This window comes from Dromaius novaehollandiae, chromosome 1 (genome assembly GCF_036370855.1).
Source record: "Dromaius novaehollandiae isolate bDroNov1 chromosome 1, bDroNov1.hap1, whole genome shotgun sequence".
NCBI classification, from domain to species: Eukaryota; Metazoa; Chordata; class Aves; order Casuariiformes; family Dromaiidae; genus Dromaius; species Dromaius novaehollandiae.
Genome location: NC_088098.1, coordinates 93488257 through 93509822, shown reverse-complemented (window position 1 = coordinate 93509822; position 21566 = coordinate 93488257). Strand labels below are relative to the sequence as shown.

Genomic DNA, 21566 nt, shown 5'->3' with positions numbered 1-21566 from the left:
GCACTTTTTGTAAAAACAAAAGCTGAAAATTGAGGAAAGTGCCAATTAAGGCAAAATTAACATCCGTTTCCTTTGAAACTCTTATCCCTCAAATCAAATACTGCTTAACTGTAACATCATAACTATCTCTTCACATAGTGACTTGTCACCTCTTGACTTGAATGGGTAACTGGCACTAACCTTGTCTTGGCAAAGTTGGGAATGGTAGTTATCTTATTGATTAGTTTGATGCAGTGTTGGGGGGGTGAATATATGAGTATTCAGGTGTACAAACCTACCCATAGGTCTAGAACAGAGGCAGAGAAGTTCTGTGCTGTTTAGGGTTAGCATTTTCACTGCATTTCTACTCTTTGCAACTCAAAGGAATGTCAAATTAGCAACAACTTTTCGCTTTAGAGCAGTGGCTAAGGGATAGATTTGGAGGGGATGGAGAACTGTGAAAGTAGAAGGAATGAACTGCATGTAAAATAAGTTGAATTCATGTAAAATAAGTTGAATTAAACCAACAGGTTTTAGGAATCAGTGGTCAGTTTAGTGCATCTGGGTAGCTTGGGAACTGTTTCTATCTAATCTTTCCATTAGTTTTCTTGCATCTTTTCACACCTTTCAGAGAGGAGGTGAGTCTCTTGTGTGGATTCCTACTTGGGATTTTCAGGTGTAAAATGGAGAACTGGGTGTTAAATCCCTCCTTTCCCCCCACCCCCCACCCCCCAAAGTTATATTGGAAGCTACTTCCTGAAACAGGATTTCTATTAGGGTGAGCTCCTGCTTCTGCAATACAGTAGTGAGATCTGATTCTCTGACAAACTGAATTTGAATCCCTCTCAGCCCACTTAATGGTTCTTAACTACTAATCTGAACTAGATCAAGCTATAGGGGAGGACTGAGGGGGTAAGAGTAGAAACTGAAGTTGCCAGAGCTGGGTCCCTTGGCTCCACTGCAGTGACAGCTGTCCACTGAGCAGTTCTTGAAAGGAAGCTGTTGATGCATCCAATCAGTCTTGCACTTTTTTTTTTTCCTCCTCTTCATGGTGGGGGCAATGCACATGTGAAAGATACTTCATCCCTCTGGGGTTCTGACAGGGTACAAAACAACCCTGTCTGTGTGAAGCCTGGGATTCCTGAGGCCCAGCAGCCAAAGGGAGCCCATCAGAACTTGGGGGCTCATGACAAAATACCAAATCATGCTCTGGAACCAGTTCTACAAGGAGCAGATTTTAATGTTTTCTCTGTAAGCAGTTAAATATTTTAAAGCCTATGGATAACTTACTTATTCTCTGGAGTACTTCTACCAATTCTGGAGATGACATCCAACTGCAAAATTATGAAATAAAGTCATTCTGGTCTTATCAGAAGTAGAAATCTGAGTGCAGCTGTAACAGTGCTGATTTACACCCCCTGTAAATAATCCCCAAGTTGCAGGATTTGGATCCAGGGGTTTGGGACTGGATGTACTTCAAACTGACATTTGTCCTGGGGTCATTTTCAATCACTGGCTCTGGCATCTTCAACACGCTTCCTGGGCATAGATTCTGTGTTATGTGGTCTTGCCTCTGAAAAGTGGTCTACCTGCTTTGATGTTAAGCTTTCACCCCTATAAGCTTTCACCAAAGACCCCCTTCAGGTCTTTGGTAGGGTCAACACGCCCTTTCCCAGATCTCCATCTTGTGGCCATTCTGCCTTGTACTTTAAGTATCATGTGTCCCAGACAGTTGAACAAATAGCTATCTGTAAGGTCAGCCTGTCTTTAAAAAGTGATTTGCTGTTTACCTTACACTGCAAGAGAAACAAAAAATAGCTACATGCTACTCTGTGCCTCCAGGAGTTATCTATCCCTCTCCAACAAGTTTGTGTTACTGTTCTGGTAGGACTCCTGGTCCCCTCAGCTGAGTTGCAATTCTCTAGCTCTTAGCTTCTTCAAATCCTGCTCAGAGGGCAACATTCTGCATTTGATGCCCCTCACCTTTGGTGCCTCTGGGAATCCATGGGTACCTTCCTCTTAAGACAGTCCTTCTTAGGTTTTCCTTTTTAAATGCCCATTCAAAGGCATGTTTCTTTTGAGGAAAATTCTACTTTTATTTGTTTCTGTGGCAAAATGTGCTCAAATGGAGCCTTCTAGGCTTTTTCTTACAACTGTTCTTAAATGCTCCTGTTCAAAAGGGAAGCATCATGGAAAATGAGGAGTCATTAACATAGGTCCTGAAGAGATTTGACACCAGCCCTGATAAAACAGATAGCTGCTTCCACATCCACTCAGGCTTTCAATAATATAGTAGTTCATCAACCAAAAGTTGTGTTTTGCAACAGACTCTCCAAATTGGTAAAGCAACTTTACTAATGGCCATTATGGAAAATAAAGCAGTGGCGTAAATGTCACTGTTTTTCTTCCCTAAAGTCTGCAGGTGTCAAATATCCCTCCGGTTTGAGGGGAAGGAGTAAATTAAAATCTAATTAGGCAGGTCATTCAAATCCCAAACAAATAGTGTTCCTTATTTCTAATGGAACAAGATCTTAACTTAATCAGTTTCAATTCCCATGAGTCTTCTTCCTTAGAGCGGGATTTATGTTCTTGTTTTGTGCTTTGGTGGGTAGAGATTTGCACCTGTCCCCACAGACGCTGCAGCAGGTAAGTGTAGAGGTGCGAGAGGGGGCCAGAAATTGGGATGAGCTGGGGTTCTTGAAGCGAATGTACTGAAGCAGCAGCTCTGCCATCGCTGCCAGCTTCTGTGGAAAGGTGGTGAAAAAGGGGCACTTCTTCGCATGTTTATGTGCAACAAGGATGGTTTTAGAGATCAAAGGGGGCTTGGGGATTGATTCTGACGTGCATGTTTGGCATGTTAGAGGGAAAGTTTCCTCTGCTATTCTGTGAACAAGCGATTAGCCAAAATGATCCACTAGAGTTGCCTGGGTGGTGGCAGGGCAGCCAGTGGTCTCTGGAGTAAACCTGTATGGAGTGTCTTGTCCTTATTTCTGTGTCTGGCCTGAAGAGGTAAAAAGCAGGAAGTGTGTGTATGTCAATGGTATTCTGTAGTGTTGCTTATTCTGCGCCACCACTTTGACTGGCATGAAACAAAAATATTGGTGTCCCAGCTCCTAGCTGAAAAGACAAGGACGTGTCTCAGCTGCTTCTCTACGAAGAGAGCTGGGGGGAAAAAATCCAGCATATGCTGTCACCTTGAGTGAGCAAAGTAATTCATGTTTAGAGTTAGCTCTTTAAACTTCAGGACTTCTCAAACCAGTCTCTGCTCAGAAACAGAAATCTGACCCAGGAAATATCTGTGAGCTTCTTTGCCTGCAGAGCTCATCTTCTCTGGTACAGCAGAGCAAGACTGATGTGATGTTGGACTGTGACCTTTAACAACTTGTTGTATCTAGCTAAGCTGGGAATAACTGAGCACTTTGTTTCACTCTCAGAGCGCAAGAATCCTGTTTCTAGAAGCTGCAGTTGGTAACACTGGCTTTAGAATAATGCTGTATGCAGCTTTATAGATCCTAAAAATGCACAGCTTAAAACTCCTCTGCTTTCCTCAAACTACTCAACTCCTTGCACAAGGGCTGTCTGATTAGCCAACAAATTGGTGCAGAACATATTAGTGACTTTAATTAGTGGCCTTTGCCATCTGCCAGTTATTGTCTTAGGACTCAAAACAGAGGTAGTGGCAATGTTGGGCAGTCCATGGCAGTGGAAGTGGCTTTGTTTCAGTTAATTCCTAGTTGAAAGGTGTACTCCCTAAAGGCATACTTTCAAACCGTGTGATGCCTACCTCCTGTTTTTAGCCATTTCCTGAAAACAGTTTATAGTTGGTTGCAGTTATTAGAGGCTACTGTTCCAAACCACAACACGCGTGGAGAAAGCAAGGTGGCAGTACGCTGCCGTGTGTTTTTAGCGCCACGTTGCCCCCGCGGCAGTCAGCGAGGCCGGTGTAGCATGTGTATGCTTGGTGCTTTTTACGCGCACGTCGCTCCCAGCGCCGTCAGGCGCTGCGCGGCCTTCGCTGGTCGGCGGCGCGGGGAGCCGCCCGCGGCCGCGCCCCGGCTCCGCCCTGCCGGGCCGCAGCGGGCCGGGCCCGCCCCGCCCCGCCCCGGGGAGCCGCCGGGGGCGTTGCCGGGCCGCGCCGCGCCGCGCCGCGCCGCCGAGCAGGAAGTGGGAGCGGGGCCGGGGCGCCGCGGTGCCAGGCGGCCTCCGCGGTTGCCGGCGGGGGGCGGCGCTGGAGCGCGGCGGGGGCGTGCATGAGTGCCCGCGGCCCCCGGCGTGCGTAGGTGAGCGTTTGCATTCGCGCTTGCGGATTATCTCTGTTCGCAGGTTTGTCTAAAATTGCAGGTAGTGTGACACGCCGCAGGTGGAGCAAGGAGGAGGGTAGGATCGTTTAAGAGGCCTTTAAATAATGCATGGCTATTTAACGTGATCATTTCATGCAAATAGTAAGCAGTACTTGTGTTACTGCTTCATTAGCAAAGTTCTGTTCCCTTGATCAATATGGATTGTGGCTGAGGCACATTTTCCAGTGCGGTGTGTTTCTTTAAAGATTACTAGTATTGTTCTCTGAGCTCTGTTAAATCCTATTCTTTGAGCCCTTGACAGCCTGGAGAAGTGGACTTTGAAACCAGTTGCTTACTTTGCAGATACGAGTTTGTCATACTTTCACTTTCTTAACTTTTCCCAACGCTCTGAGAGAACACATAAATATATCTCAGTAGCTGTGGGAATTTGTAGAGTGGTGCAGAGGGAGAGCAGAGCAGAAGAGTTGCTGGCTGAGAGTCAGGTTAGCACTGTTACTGAGCTAAGGCAGTCCTCTCAGGTAAAGGGAAGTCTGGCATTTTTCCAAATCTAGTACCTCCCATCCCACCTCAGCAAGATGAACAGTTGACTGTCCCTAGATGCTGCTGTCTCTGGCGACTGAAACGCTAGTCTGTCGCACTTGTGAAGTGCTTTAAACATCATGAGGAAACAGAGGTGTACATCTATTAAGCAGTTTGTCCAAGATGGAAGAGGGAGTCCCTGCTGTCTGCTAGCTACTGGTCTTGTTTTGTGCCATATTCCAATGGAATTTGAGAGGGAGCTATTTTGAAGGTAACTGTGAAAATGTTGGTGATGAATTAAGAAGTTAGTGGTGGCTAGAAGTGTATTTTTTTTTTTCTTTAAAATATCTTTTTTTTAATATTTGCCTTTAATGGTTGAACAGTGATGGGTTGAGCATGGAGTAGATGGGAGTCCAGTTCCCCAAAATGCTGAAATCCAATCTTGAAATGCGATAGCTAAATGCTTCTGGTCCTTGTCAGAAGTGAGGTTAAAGGCTGTGGCATAATTTAAACAACTTAGTGTTTTAGCTGCTGTGCCTTACTGTCCCATGCTGCAGTCCTTGACTAGCTTGCTTTCTTTCAGAGACTGACCAGGCAGGAATTCTGGCAGCTGGTACACCAGAGCTATGGCTCCGAACTGGGCCTGAATACCGAGGAGATGGAGAGCTTTCACTCATCATCTGAGGACAATGGGCAGTCTCGGTAAGAGGAGGTTATAAAACTAACGGAAATACTCATGGAGAAGCAGTGTCCTTTTTCTTAGAGATTCTTTTTCCAAAGTGCTGCTGTAGCCTTACCAGAAAGGTCAAACCTATAATAAAAGGATGCAAAGAAAACTGAACATGCATAAAAACTTAATTGTGTTTATTCTCTAAAGTATTAGGAGCACAGCTGAGGCCACTTAAGGGAGGGAGATAGGAAGAACTTGCCCTCCCTGGATCTGCTTGTGGGGAGGGCAGGATATCTTAAATATCAGCCTTTTCTTGTGATAATATCTAGCCAGGATCTGTATGCCATTCAGCAATATGGAAGGGTGGTATAGGGTGGGGCTCTGTATAATACTCGAACACTTCCTTTCCTCCTCTCTTCCATGGAGACTGAAACTCTTTGCTTTGTTTTCTTAAAGTCTATTTGGTTTGGGGTTTTTTGTTTGTTTTAGATAGCTTATTTTTGTATTGTGCTCAGTTTGATTTAGGAAGTTAGAAGAATCTAATTGTGTATTTTTTTTTTAAAAAAAGCTTCCCTGGTTTCTTGTGACAAACACTTTGTTCTAATAGTGAGGCTTTAATTTTGCATATATCTGTAAATAAGTGTTCAGCTTTCTGCAGCTAATGTAGTTTGTCTCTCTTTTACTCTTGTATTACGTGAGTGTGTGTTAGAAAAAAATCCTCCAAGCTCACTGCAGGCTTCAGGAGATGTTCCACTGAATATTTCCTAGTCATTTTCTATAAAAAATACACTACTATGCAACTCTTAAGGGATGCAGGAAAAATTTTTTGTCTTAAACTTTCTTAAAACATTTTCTTCCCAACTTTGGCCTAGGCTACCTATATTTAGTATTTTCCCACAGCACTCACTTTCTCTCCGATTCATCAGTGTTTGGGTTTATTAACCTTATAGGCAGAATGGGTGAGGAACATGGTTTGATGGGGTAATAAGTTGGATGTGGGAAGAATGAGTCGGTAGTCTTAACATTGACTGAAAAAGCTATGGTTTGAGTTATTTACAAAAAAAAAAAAAAAAAAAAAAAGACTTGGACCTATCAAAACTGAGAAGTCAAAAAGATATCTTCCTTTTTGCATTGGACAGATCCAGTGTTTGTGATGATTCTGGAGAAAAGGATGAAAAACTACCTAAAACAACTGGTTCAGCTCAGGAACCCACTCTTCAAACAGAAGGAGAGTCGCTCAATGGGCACACATTGCCAGGAGTAAGTGGCAACGCAGCCTTTCTTGCTGCTTGTAGTTGATAAGCATGTATAATTTGTACAAAAGGATAAGGTGCAAGGGGCTGACGCCCTCTAAAATAGTCTGTGAAAAATCGTGATAGTCTAGAAGGCTTTCACATCAGAAATTGAACATGAATGTCTTTAGACTTTAGGAATATCTTTTAGACTTTTGGAGATTAAGAAAGCTGCACTTTTGAATTTAAGAAATGAACAAACGTCAATGTCATATCACTAATTCACTGCATAAGCTGGCTAGAACGCCATGAGGCTTATGCCTTGGTCTTCTTGGATGTAGAACAAAAACCATGTTTTAGCCACCTTGCTAGGGACCCCATGCATTTTTAAGTGAGTACTTTATGAAATTAATGCTTTTGTTCACTTCCAGTACTGTATCGCTTGCTCCGAGACATTTGTCTTTAAAGAATATCTCCTCGTATCCTTCTTCTGTCTCTCCTATAGATGAGGTTTATTAGAGGGTAGTTTATGCTTTGCATCCTTGCTTTTGGAGACTCTAGTCTGTTTTGAATCTACAAATTTTTGTTTTAATTGAACTTTCATAAATGTTTCAAAAAGGATGAAGGGAAAAAAAAAACCCTGTTGGTATAATAAAGATGGGTTTTTCCCCATTAAAATCCGCCCCCCCCAACCTCCCTTGCAGATTAAAGTTGAATGACCATGGTGTTGCTTTCACAATGTGTGAATTTGTGTATTTGATGAGCTGGTTGGAAGAGGAAGTGTCTTAGTTAGTAGTATCTGAGGTGTTCTATCTGAGGTGTTCAGTGTCTGGCACAGTCATTGGGGCTCCTGTGTACAGTTGTACTACAAAAAGGTTACAGACGTTTTCTCTTGGTTAGTAGATATCCCAAGAGGAAGTACTCTTGGGAGGGGGAGGGGGAAATGGAGCATTAAGGCATCTCTTAAACTTAATTGGGGTTTGGGTACCTAATTGCTCTCTCTGTTCTTGAAAATTTGGGGAGGGAGGAAAGGAGAGGCTTATAATAGTCCTTGACTATCATATAATTCTTCTGGCTCTTTTTACTTGCTAAAACTGATTTTGGGGTTAAGGAGGCTTTAAAGGATTTTGCAGAAGCCGAAGTTGATGGCTACAGATTGATACCCAGCAAACAATATCGGTGTTAGGGTTTGTCAGAAGTCAGATGTTAAAAGCTTAGCAGGATGATGGGTAACCTTGATGGAAATCCTAGCAGAATAAAACATGTTTTTTGGCGAGTTTGAGCAGAGGCTTGGGAAGACTGTGAATGCTGCTGGGATTTGGGCTGTTTAGGATAACTAAAACCTAGCCAGGTAGCTTTGTCTGGGATATTTTTACAGTCTTCTCTGCACAAGGACAAGCCATTTTAAAATACCTGCTCTGCCTGGAAAAGATGCATTTTGTGTTTACCTACTGGGTGCTGCTCCCAGAGATCTCTCTTCTAGGTGCCAAATTTAATTGGGTATGTTGGTAAACAGAAATGTCTAGGGATTTGATCTGAAAGTGGGCGAAAAACTCTGAGATTCTGCCCTGAATAAAGTGTAATACTGCCGTCTTGATAAACAGGTAACTAAACTGTTTAGTTTACTGTTTCAGGTACTAAATTACATGGCTTGGTTCAGCTATAGGTGGTGTTTTGTATTTCTCAGGAATGTCAACACTCTCTCTAGAGTCCAGGATTATAGTATGTTTCCAGAAGTACCAGGTCAATGGGAGGAGATGGTAGTGCTTAGAATATTTTTATCAAAAGGCCTTGCGCTGATGGCACAAAACCCGATTAATGATCCTTCAAAGATTCAAGGGAAACAGGTTTACCTCTCCCTTGCTGCTCTGATAGGCAAAGGAAATTGGGAGCCCTTTTTAAAAGGAGATCTTAATGGAGGGATTGGCTGATATTACTGGAACTGCCTTGGAACAAATAGTGTCCTCAATAGCTGTCTGACTAAAAAATGTCTTCGTGTAACACTGGTCATGGCATGTGTGCTTCTCTAAGCGTAGTTCATCTAAATGCAGGCAACACCATTTACTGCTTGTTTTTTCAGCCACCTTCTTCCACCTCTCTTATGGCAGGAGACCTTACGGAGTTCCACTCCTGGAGCCTGCTGTTAATAGCTGAAAATAGAAAAACATTGACACAGAGCTTAGCAGTATTAGACTAGCTCAGGAGGAAAATGTACATAAGGAAGAAATAATACATCCTTAATTCCAGTTGATGACTCTTTAAATCATTAGACTCTTCAGTGTTCCCTTCACAAAAAAAGGGGGGGAGGAGAGAAAAGGAGGAATAGAAACAAGAAAACTATATTTAAGAGTTGCAGCACCGATGTTTCAAAAACCTCAGCAGAAATTCCCTTTTCCATGAAATCTTGAAGGGATTTTTTTGTAGGAGCTATTTCCCCAGTCTTCTGACTTGAACCTGACTTTTCTTTTCTGTGACTGGCAGAGTGGGGCTGCTCTTATAGTGCTGGTCTGAGCTCCACCTATTCATCAGATCCGTAATCTTTATCAAAATACTGTGGCCAGGATCTGTGTGCCACCTTTCAGGCAAAATGTTTTGCCAAAATTGGCTACTCTCTCACTTCCATCTTCACTGGCATGGCATTTTGACATAGAAATGTTGGTTTCTGTCCTAGTTCCTGTTGTGGAACTGAGAATGACTTCAGCCATGGTAGTTCCTTTCAATGGGAACATTTGTTAATTGATCTGCTTTTCTGATGCAGTCTTCTTTTTCTCTTTTGACCTTGAGGGAATATCTTTGCCTGCTTGTACTACAGTCAGATGTACGTCTGTCTCTGTTTTCCAGCATCCACCTTCTGTTAATGGTCCCTCAGCTGCACAAAAAAAGTAGATGGTCTTTATTTTGAAGGAAGTCCCAGAAGTACAGGAAGCTGTCACGATTGTTTAAGTAGCTAATGCGCTTGCGTTTTTGAGTCAGTGCTGAATAATCTTTTGGGAAGACAGTATTGCAGATGAATCAGAACTACTTAGTTGGGAAGGCCTGATCTCATTAATTATGATCCATGTAACCCAGTATTTGGAGGCCCGCGCTACTTATCTCCAGCTGTTGTTCCTCTGAAGGCAATGGGAGCTCTGAGGATAAGTTTAAAATAATGACCATGGCTCTTAGCTAGTAGCCAAGGTTTTAGTGTGATACTTAAGATACACAGATGGTGTATGTGAAGTTTCACTAGCAAACACTCCTTGGAGTATATAATGGTGTGCTTTGGTAAGCTTAGCCCATGTCTATTAAAATTCTGGGTTCAAAGTTGCATCTTTGATTCAGTGATGTTTTGGAGGATGTCCTGCTTCTGTGTTTTGAGATTGTGTGGTTTTAAAATGTCTACAGCCATCATACTTTTACCTTTTGTGTGGCTGAAGGCTAGTGGAGCCAAATAAAACAAGAGCATTTTTCAAATACATAATTCGTCTTATTTAATCCTGCTGAAAGGGGAGATCCTGCTTACCTTTATTGTGCTTTCTCTCAGGATTGTTGGACCTTTTGCTGAAATGGCAGAAAACTTACCCTACCATTAAAAAGTGAATAATCTGTGTCAGGTTAATGGGCCAATAAATGCTAGCACTCATGCAGGAAGGGGGACCAAACTTTCTGGTGGGTGCAAGGGGTCTGGGTGGGGAGTAAATGGTCTCCACCCCCCCCTCCCCCTTTATAGCAGCTCTTGGTATGACAGTGCAGATGAGCAAGCCTGCCTTGTTACCAGGGTGAAGTGGAAGAGTCTGAAATAAAGAGCAGGGGAGGTTAGCTGTGGTAGGGGAGCAAGGGAGGGATTAGTACTTGACTGTGTGATAAACGAGCAGATGGAACTTGCAGCTTCCTTTATATGGCTTTCTCCTTTGAAAGTAACTTTCTAATCTTTTTTTTTTGTGGCCAGTAGTTATTGATGCCTCTTTCTCTTGGGTATCTCAGGTGGAGGAGTCCCCAAGTGAGAAGCAAATAAAGAAGAGCCCTCTTCCATCTTCAGAAAGAAAACCTGTTAATCTAGTCAGGAGCAGGTCCTCAGAAAAGTCCTTGGATCTGAATGAGAATGAAAACCTCCCAGAAAAGAGCAGTGCCTCAGACAGTGAAGAAGGTAAATTTATTAACAGTTGGGAAGTGATACGACAAAGTGACTCCCATGACCGTCCTCTCTTGTGGTGCAAGTTAGAAAGCTTTTTGTCATTTCTAGCAAACAAGTTTCACTTGTTTCATAGAACTGCAACAAGAACTCTTTGTATCTTCTTCCATTTCTAAATTCAACACTGCTTGTGTGGGTTTTTTTTGTTTTGTTTTGTTTTTTTTTTTTACAACTAAAACAAGTTGTAGTTTTGTTTCTTTCCCATTTGACTGGTGAAGAGTTGCTGATAATTTCACTTTTTTGAAGTTTAAGTTATTTCTTAAAGATTTTTGTTGTTTCTTCACTTTGCATCTGTCACCAGAATTTCAAATATCTTCCTTTCCTTTGTTTTCACTTGGGAACTGAGGGGAAGCATTTCAGGCTGCTCTGAAACTTCTGTAAGATCCTATTTTTTCTTTTGCGCTTCTGCTTTCTTAAGGCATATAGATTTCAATGTTATCGATGGAATGAATTGAGGATGTCCAGGCAAGACAGCTTCCAGCTGTCAGGAATGTATTGTGCATGTTCTGAATCCTGCTCTGAAGATGAAAAACCTTAAAATATTAAAGATATCTTAGAGCAGATTACATTTTTGCATGCCAACGGATTTAGTATGTCAATGGATCCTATTCTAATATCCTCATATTTCATCGCCCAGTGGAAGACCAGAAGGAGCTTGGATGCTGTAGTAATGTAGTGAATATAATTTGGCTGTGTTACGTGCTTCCTTTATAGTTCTTACAGCTACACTTTTCTGTTCTAGGGTATGTCTCATAGTGTTTTTTGTACAGGGTTTCATACTATATTCTGGAGGAAGAGTAAGGCTGGAGTGTGCCTGGCCTTGATTGTCATCCTTAACTGGATGACAAAGAGGTTTGTGCTGAATTCTGTGGGTATTTGTTCTGTGGTCCCAAAAAAGCCCCTGACAGGTCCAGCTCTCTTAAGGGTGAGCATTCTCCTTACTGCGGGGAACTTTCTTGTGCCAAAGGGCCATATCTGTTTGAAGTGCTGATGTATGTGGTGATTAAGCTGTGGTGGAGGTTCTGTTAAATATCCCAAGAATGGACTCTGTAAATGCCTTTAGTACGAGGCACATGCAACTTGAGCTGATTCCAAAGCCATATGTGAAGGTGACGACCAAAGTGAAGGACAGGAAAGCTCAGCAGTAGTGTGCTCAGATGTAGCCGAGTATTTCTCTCATACAGAGGTACAACTTACTCTCATCACATGTTGGCAGGAGTAGAACAGTTTAGTCAGTTGAGGCCAGTTCTTAATCTAGCCAAGAAACTCTGCACCTCATCCCTTCAGTCAGTTGGCAATTGAAGGTCCTTGTGGAAGTTATTAACTTAGAAGCCTTCCTGGCCATCCCAGTGCTGCCAAGTTATGGACTGAATTGGCCACCTGCAGGTTATGATCTTTGCCTGAGGATAATTTATAATTAGCTAGCTTTCCTTTTGTTCACCAACATTGCCTCTGTTTTCAGTTGAGTTTGAATTCCACTTGTAATGCATGTTCAAGCTGTATAACTTTTGTGAGTCTGCATACTCACATATTGCTGTATATGCCATACACCTACACACTTAAGCTTCACAAGTTGTTTCCTCCATCGCAAGTATATCTCCTAGAGCAGCAGTAAGCTTCAGCCTTCTGATGTTTCAGATATTTTGTGGTTTTCCTATCCTCCTAGTATGAGAACTCTTCCTCCTTTGGCTTTTTTATGACAAAGGTCTCCAGTGTAACTGAAAATAGTCTTTTTTGCTGCTATTTACCTGAATAATAGTAGCAAAGACTAGCTGTCATCCCTGTGTTGATGTTGAGCAAATAGAATATACTAAACTGGAAATGTCTCTTTAAAAGAGAACTGGATTCATGCTGCTTTTCTTATTTCCTCTCCCTCCGCCAAGATGAGTGTGTTTTGTATTCAGAGCAGGATTTTCTAGTCCTACAACATATTAATCTTTTCTGATTCCCCTCTTCATGCTTAGAGTTTTTTTCTTCTGTTTCTCTGTCTGTTTTCTATTGCAGTTGTCCCCATACTCTTACAAGGTGAATTCCTTCATGCAAATGAAACTAGCTTTCCCACATGGCAAAGGTTTACCCATGCCGATTAATCTCTTGTGTCCTCTGGCTCATACTCAGGCTGCCCACGGAGGCCTTCTGGCAAATAAGGTGAGGGGCAAACTCAAGACTGACATTCTCCAACTCCAAGGTCCACCTGACACCAAAAGCCAGAACATCAGAGCCTTGGCAACATGAGTGCCCTTGTTCTAGGAAATTTTCACGCTCCTTATGGGGAGGGCGGGGTCTCTGTGCACCATTGGCTTCATGGAATGCATTTTGGTGCTTTTGTTTGGTTTCTTAGGGCCTGAGTATAAATCTTGGGGCATGCCAAAAGCTTTTTGGTCAAGCTAAAAAAACAGCATCCACAGCTTAAATCTAAATTTCAAAAAACAAATTTTAGCTCAAGCATAGAATATATATTCCCAAAATAGAACCAGCAGATTCTTAATTTTTTTCAAGGGACTATGTTTGTACGTACATTTGTATGTATGTATATATGTACATGCAACTGTGATGTGTGGCAGCATAAAACACTTCAAAGAAAAGGGGAAAGCTTGAAAATGGAAAACACTTTTTTTTGCTTGTTTTCTGTTAGAAAGCTTTATGATGTTTGGGGACATCATGAAATTTCTGAACACTTTGCCTAAACGTTACACACTTAGTATACTGTTTGTATTAATATCCACCCTAAACGTGTGATCCGCTGGAAAGCGTAACTGCTTGTGCGGCAGTACTGTGAGTTGGACATAGCGATGGTTTGCCTTTTCTTGCAGACAGGGATATATATGAGCTGAAATGGAAATATGGAGTGGTTGAAATGAGTTCAGCCCTATTTATTTCAAGATGTGAAATTCTGGATATACAGTGTATGTAAGGAAGAGTAGTCCTGTTTGCTTGTTGACACTAAGCAAACTACTGAAAGTACATGTTCGATATATAACTATCAAGTATTTGTTGCTTTGGAGTTGAGAAGAAATCCAAGTTCTGTAAAGACAAAAGGCCTAAATCTTACTTTGTAAACTGAGAAAAGCTGTTACTCTCACAGAACTAACTTAGTGCCTCTTCCCAGTGAATTTTACACTAAATTTTTAGAAGTATAGGAGAGTTCCTTGATAATGGTTAGTTGTGCTGGTATAGTCTTTAAATAGGTTGTATGTAGAACATGGTCATTCTAGGAAGAGATTTTATTGACTGGATTTTTGGGTGTTTCTGGTTGTTAAAGTCTCCAGTTAGCATGTTCTTCATGCCAATTTCTATGTATATACATTTTTTTTTCTCTCCTTCTCTGCCCCAACTCTGTGGATTGGAGAAATCAACCCTCCTACTGATTTGTTTGACAGTCTCTGCTGTTGGTTCCATATGCTGCTTTTTTTGTTGTTGTTTTAATTTGCTTGTGGTTTGCTTTTAGCTTTGTAAGCTGTTGGCAGTTAATGGGAGTTTGAAGAGGAGAAATAACTTTTTTCCTCCCCCCAACTTTGTCTATCTTGTCTAGCACTGCAGATGTTTTCAAACCTCTGCAATCACTGGCACATTATGGTATTGTATTCAAACAGTATGTCACAGCTTGCCTTGCAGTGATGGAAATGACCTTATGAAGTGCAAGGCAGTAGCGGGGGAGGGAACAGACTTGCTGTCTTTATGCTGAACTAGGATGCTCTGGGTGATTCACTTGCTTCTAGACCTTGGTCCCTTGGGAGCCTAGCTTAGTTAGAATAATCTGATGTTTTCTTATGATCAGATGGTATCTCTGATTCCTCTATAAATATACTTGGGCTGAGAGAGCTAGCGGTTGATTATCACATACTGCTGAGGGGCTAGAATAACATTAAAAGTTAAGGGGCTAGACTAGTGTCTGCAGAAGTAGATACCTTTTGTTCATAAACACTTTCTGAGTCAGTCTTAGGTAATCTGTAAAATGTTTGATGTTGCTCTAGTGTTTTGATAGATTAAAAAGTAGGTAGGTTTACCTGTGTGACTTAAACAAAAGTTAACAGACAAATGTGCATGTTACTTGAAGCAGAGACAAGTGGTTAAAGCATTTTTTTCTGCCCAAATTGCAAGTGGGTAAGCTTTACATTTATTCTTAGTCATGCCACTGCTTCTGCCCACTGACTCATCTGGGCCTTCTGCAGAGGAACTCAGAGGCCCAGATGGAAGTGATTTGAAGCTTGTTGAGCTTTTCCTGTGTGTGGTGAACAGCAGCTTTCCCAGATGTGGAATTCATAGCACGAACACATGCACATTCCAGACCTATTGTCTGAAAGATTTTCAGGCTTTCTGAAAAGCAACTGTTTGAATCCTAGCATCCAAAGTGGCTGATGAGCCTGGTGTATCAACCTAAATTTCAGCTTGGGTTTTCTGAAAATACTGTTTTGTGTGATAACACCATGCATTTTTCAAGAGCTGACAGACTGTATGTAAAAACATCTTTCTCAATGGATACTTTTTAGCAGTTGGCAGCTTGCTGCCTGTCTAGTCATATTTCTAGGAAATAGTCAATACATAGGCAAATCAGGTAACAGGAACTTTTGTGTCTACAGAGTAAAAGATGTTATAGACCATGAATGCTCTCACTTTAAGAGCAAAGTGATCAGAGTTCACTATAGCTTAAGGCTTAGTGCAAGGAGGAGAGACTTCTATGCTTGAAGAGAAAAGTATCCCAGTAGCAAAGTCTGGACCTTAAAATAATAATGCATGGGCTTTCAGCATATAAGAATCTGCTGTGGCTTATAAAATTACAACAGATGAACACAAAAACTATCTGTCCTCAGGTGTTGTGGGTAAATGTAAGAGTCATCCAGCTAAGCCTCATGGGGCAAAAGTAGTCTGTATTATCTTGCATTTGCTAGCACATAAACAAATAGCTGTCAAAGCTCATCTGATGCATGGTAACTTGGTAGTGTCTGGGCCTTTGTATCACTTAAGTGGTAGTGATGATTCCTTGGGCATGTCAAAGGCCAGCTGAGTAAATCTCAACCAGAGTAACTAGCTGATGTGGGGTGGTCAGAGGGCGTGTCAACACCAGAATGTCTGAAGTTTCTTGTGTCTTAGTAGGAGGTTGGAAGGGGGGAGTGCACTCCAAAATGGTAGAGGTCTATAATGTTGAGGACTTACTAGCTGAGGTCAAACTTACAGCTCTTCTAGAGACTGAATTTTGGTGGAACTAGGTGGAACTCTCAGAGGAAGTACAGTGAATGTAGGCTGAAAACCAAAGGCTGAATTTCTTGTTCCCTGCAGTACATTTCTATGCAGTAGAAGCTGTATGCTAGCAAATACTGACTACACAGTGATTGGTTAATAGACCTCTTAAAATACATACTCACTTTCTGTTCTACCCTGCAATTGAATAGACATTTCATAAGCAGAGCAGCACAGGCAGGAAGTCCACCTCTTGTGCAAGCATAAAAATAGGGCACTTAAGCTTCACTTCCGGGGTCCTACATTGAAGCCTGATTAGGTCAAAGATTACTTTTCTTTTGAGACAGATGTTTGAATATTGCAGAGCCTTCTAAAAGGCTAGAAGAAGTACTAGAATACTAGTCTGCTGGGAGCCAGAATTGAGTTTCATTGGGGAATTTTGTATGGTGTTTAGTTGCTACATTTGCATTTATCAAAACTGACTGCTACAAAGTAGTAATGTTTTAAGTGCTGTAGCCTTAGCCTATAGGCATCTTGTGAACTATAGTATGATATTCAAGCTACCTTTGTGTTGGTGACTGGTGTTGACCTTTGCTAGCCCTGAGCATTCATTTCTATCAGTTGAAAAGTTAGCTGTCCTGACTTCTGTCTCGCTTCCCTAAGATTTGCTTTCAGTAATGTTTTCTGGGTTTTGTGGTGTGAGGGTTTTTTGTTTTGCTTGGGCTTTTTGGTGATAACCTAGGATAGACTTATTTCTAAAACATGCAAGTTGCATTGGGGCTGGCACCACTTTCCCTTCAGGATTATAATTCTATCCTTTATCTTTTGCAAGAGTGGCTGAGAAAACCACAAAGCTGAGTCATAAGAGCAACCATCATGAGGCAGAAAAAGCTAAACTCAGTGTTGCAGGCACAGTAAACCATTGGGGTCCTTGTTAGTGGCTTGAAATAGGGGAGGATGAGAAAGTATCTTGGTGTACTTTTCAGTACTGTAAACTGGAGCAGGGCACCTCTTGCATTCTGCTTGTGCTAGACACAAAGGGAGAAGCAGTTTGGGAAAGGGTGTGTTTTTGTGAGTCTATAGCTGGTCTCCTGGAACATGGATACTACAGATATAAGTTGAAAGCAATACTCTAAAACAAGCCGCAAGTAAAAATGAGAACATGCTCTCACTGTCCTGCTTGCTTTGCCCTGTGTCCTTTGTGCAATAGACACGCATATTAAATGAAGAACTTTCATCTTCCCAAATGTTTCTTATAGGATTAGTAGAACACTGAAGGGAGAACTTAAGTGACAGGACCATGTGATGTTGACTTATCAATGTATGTTTGTAAAGGGAGATAACTGGGGAAGGCTAGAAAATCAGCCCTGGGCTTTGCTTTTATACACAATCTGCTGAACTGCGACAGCAGCTCATCGTTTGTTAGGTTTTTGAGAGTGAGAGGCAATTGCTGATGCAAGCTTGGGAAGGGCTTGAGCGGTAATAAAAGCTTAGAGTATTAGGAAGTTTTTACACAGTTTTGCTCTTTTCTTAACATGATCTCTCTGCCTTTCCTTAGCAGTGCAGGAGACTGTCTCTGAGAATGATCTCTATGGGAGACTTTTTATAAACAGAGTTTTCCACATCACTGCAGACAAGATGTTTGAAATCCTTTTCACCAATTCCCACTTCATGCAGAGGTTTCTCAGTTCCAGGAGTATAGTAGGTAATATATGCTTCTCCCTTCTATCTATGTTATAAAATATCCTGGAATTTTCAACCTCTGAGAAATGTTAAATAGGGTTGAGTTGAACTTTAGTTTCTCCTTGCTTTAAAAGTGAATTTTGCAATTCTAATGTTATACTATGAAAGAGAATATTTAAAGCTGGCCTGTTGTTTGTGTAGATCAGTCATATTTCAGCGTAGAACCTCATTTCACAGCATACCACAACATTGCAACCATAATGCCTGAGCTTTGGGTAGGATATTAAGTTGCATTGTGTGGGGTATTTCTGTTCACGTTGTGTCACAGAAATAGTGGAATCCGTACAGCTGGTACAGAAGAAATTGTTGCATCCTCCTAAATGATGCTCACAGGCTTTAATTTTCTGGATGAGTAAATTTTATTCATTGAAATCATAAGAACAGAAAATTAAGTCCAAAAGGGTAATATTTATTCAGTGTCAGCTTTGAAGGCAAAGTGGCAAAAGCTTTTGGAAATGCGAAGTGAATCTATTCAACTTCTTAAGCAGATGGGAAATGGCATATTTTCATTTACTTGCTTACTCTCTGCACCTCCTCCCCAAGTTTGTCTCTTTCAGTAGCATCAGGTTCAGCTACCGTATTTCCTGTCTCGTTCATTCAGTGAACTACAAATTTTCCTTTTCCTGCAAGACTGCAACCATTTAGAGTCAGTTTACCATGCTGCTATCCCTGCTGCTGTTCTTAAACTGGTTGCAGTTGACTTTGATGTGAAAGGATAGAAATAATGCCTTTAGGTAATTTAGCACATGATGCACTTTTGCATGTGATTTAGCATGCATAATTTGTCATCTAGATGCTGTATCAACTCCTTGGAATAGAGATACCAGTGGTAATCAGTTGAGGACTTTGACCTACACTATAACAATTAACAATCCACTCTGTGGGAAGTTCACAACTGCGACTGAAAAGCAGGTACTGTGTGTGTCTGTTCAATGTCCCCTAAAGTAAGGGAGAGATCAGCTCTCTAATTTGTCAGATCTCACTGGAGCAGAATGTGGCTTTGGAGTTTAGATATAGCATCTCCAAGGGTGGTTTACTGTCCACCTCACCCTTAATGAGCAAATGCTAATGGAGTCAGAGAGGCAGGCTTTCTGCCTTTACAGATGACTGTAAACTTCTCCCACAAACTATGCGAAGAAATATTAGCCTCTTATTGTATGAATTGAGGGGGAAAGCAGGGGCGTGGGATGGAATGAAGTGTTTTGGGAAAGGTCTGCAGCTCAAGCTCGAAGCAGAATTGTGGTCATGAGGCAGTGGCTTGTCTTGTATCTTGCACTTGAAATGGTAATGGGGAAGGAGGTTAGTACCATTGCTGCCTATATTGGCTCTAGCTGGAGGCATCTTCTCTTTCCCCACCCAACCTGTGCTTGCCATTCTTTACCATTTTTATGATGCTTGTTCAGGCTTTTTACCTACTCCAGCTCACTTGGAGATGGTTGTTCTAGTCTAAGGAATTCAGGCTGAAAAGAGAAATTGGACACCATTAATATAACTTTCCATTTTATTTTATGGGTAGGTCCTGCATAAACAGAGCCAGAAAGGTGAGTCTTATCAAGTGGATGCAGAGGTGCTGACCCACGATGTCCCTTACCATGACTATTTCTACACTGTGAACCGATACTATATCAGCCGCACATCCAGTCACAAGTGTCGATTACGGTGAGCCAGTGGTACACAGTGGGAGGGGAGAAGCCAAGGCATGCAAGTTATAGGTCACTGAAATGAAAAGATCTGCTTATGAAAAGATCTGCCTATGATGTAGGGTAGGTCGATTCCTTTTGAAGTTGGAGATCTCTTCTGAAAAATAGTGTTGCCTGTTATATATTTGCTGTCCTTGGATCTGATCACTTCAATGAGAAACAAGCTCTTGCATTGACTGTACAAGGTACAGAACTCATCTCCAAGATTGTGGTCTGGGTTCTAAACAGCCTTGTGGTTTTTAGAGTGCAGTTGTCTAAGTAGAATAAATTAGAGCCAGGTAAGATATTTTGATACATGGTTTCTGAGATACCATTGCTAAGAGCCTAAAGAGGATAATGGTTTCCACAGGGAGCTGAGAGGGGAAATGGAACATCCCTATCTTCTCAGTGAGGGTACTTGAGAAACCAGTCTTCATCATTACATTCCTGGTAGATGAGGGAGCCTTAAAGGATACTTCCCTTTCCTTTCCCATTTGTCAAAACCAAAATGCCAGATATGATCAAGTTCCATGTTCACTATATTTGTCAGACTTTCTGATCGTGTAATTTTTAGTAGCTTTTTGTGGGTTGTATTTAGTAAGACCTCTTATCTTATGTGTCTTGATGAACCAGAAAGGTAGGCAAGCCTGGATTTCATTCTGGCTCATCTCAAGCTATGACAGTGCTGAAGACTAGTGCTGTACATGGAAGGTAGAGGGTGAAGGGGAAAAATAGGGCCTTGGGCAACCCTTCTGAATGACTCCTAGCGAGTTATTCTTCCTCTTTGAGGGCTATATTTGTCTTCTGAGACATGACAACCATAGAGTAAGAATGCAGTATACAAAGCATGTACAGAACAGAAGGTACAGCCTGTTGTTAAAGCTGTCTTTATGTACCGTGTTCAAAATGGGTCTAAAATTTTATTTGAAACATACTGTTCTATTAGACTAGAAACTCAGTGGGTATAGGTGGATTTGGATGAATATTTAAAGTAGCTTAAAAGTGTGTTCCATAAGGTCTTTTTAATATTATTTTTATTTAAATAAATCAGAATCACTTACCCTTTTGTCCTTTATGAAGTGCTTTGAGGTTCATTCAGTTGTTAGGACCAACACTCTGAAGGATTCATACTCCAATTCCTTTCTATTCTGGAAGCATTATTGATCAGCTTAACCTGGGGAACACAAGGCAGGAATACGACTTCCCCTCTATCTTCCCGGGAGCATGACAGTTTAATTTCCATCTACTCTGGGTAGGAACTTGATCCCTTTTAGCATTTGGTGTATGAGTGGTAATACTGAATTTCACCTGCTGCTGTTGCTGTGCCCATGTAAAACTTCATATATACACATGTAGAATAAAAAGCAAGACTCTCTGATCTGAAGCCTATTACATGTTTTGCATCAGTCAGAACACTTTGCAGGGACAAATTTTCTCTGCTGCTCCGAGTCTGAAAGGAAAACAAACTTCAAAATGTTTTCCGTAATTCTAATCTCCTGAGGCTTTAGCTAGGTATGTTATCTTTGCTAGTGTCTGTTTCTCTCTCTGCTTCAGTGCAAGTGCTGCTCAGATGGAAAGCCAGGGCAGTTCCAGTTGGTATTTCAGATTATGGACATAGGCTAGAGGCCTGCTTCTGATGAGGGATCTGTTATCACTTTGCCATCTAGCAGAGCACTCTTTTCACTATTCCATTCTGTTTATTAGGGTTTCTGCAGAAGTAAAGTACAAAAAACAGCCTTGGGGCCTTGTCAAATCTGTAATTGAGAAGAACACCTGGGGAGGCATACAGGAGAACTTCAAACAACTTGGTGAGGCTTTTCCTCTTTGTGATGGAATAAGGAGGCTGTCTTCCCTGTGTATGTTTTTGTGTCTGTCAAACTTTATTCCATGAGGAATGGTGTGAAAAGAAGGTAACACCAAAGGAATCTCAAGTCAGAAGTTCCTTTCCTCAGTATATCTGCAAAGAGAAGCCTTGTGGCTTAATGCTAACCAAGGGCTCCTGTATACCTTGTCAATTATTGCTTTCTGAAGGAAGCAGGAGGAGCAGGAGAAAAGCTGTTACTCTGAACTGCGTGTGTCTGTCTGTCTAATCCA

The 21566-nt window shown here is 41.6% G+C and overlaps 1 protein-coding gene across 6 annotated transcripts in view; it reads left to right on the top strand.

Annotated features, from left to right (window-relative positions):
- The window catches only part of GRAMD1C (GRAM domain containing 1C), a 57890-nt gene that overhangs the window by 30283 nt on the left and 6041 nt on the right, over nt 1-21566 (top strand). For 4 of the 6 annotated variants that reach the window (XM_026093963.2, XM_064520351.1, XM_064520365.1 and 1 more), the window contains 7 exons: nt 5383-5501; nt 6609-6729; nt 10665-10827; nt 17609-17755; nt 18587-18705; nt 19310-19452; nt 21177-21280. In XM_026093963.2, coding sequence (XP_025949748.1) covers nt 5383-5501; nt 6609-6729; nt 10665-10827; nt 17609-17755; nt 18587-18705; nt 19310-19452; nt 21177-21280 — 916 coding nt within the window. The remainder of the gene's footprint in view (nt 1-5382; nt 5502-6608; nt 6730-10664; nt 10828-17608; nt 17756-18586; nt 18706-19309; nt 19453-21176; nt 21281-21566) is intronic. The other 2 variants (XM_026093962.2, XM_026093964.2) reach the window with 2 other exon arrangements.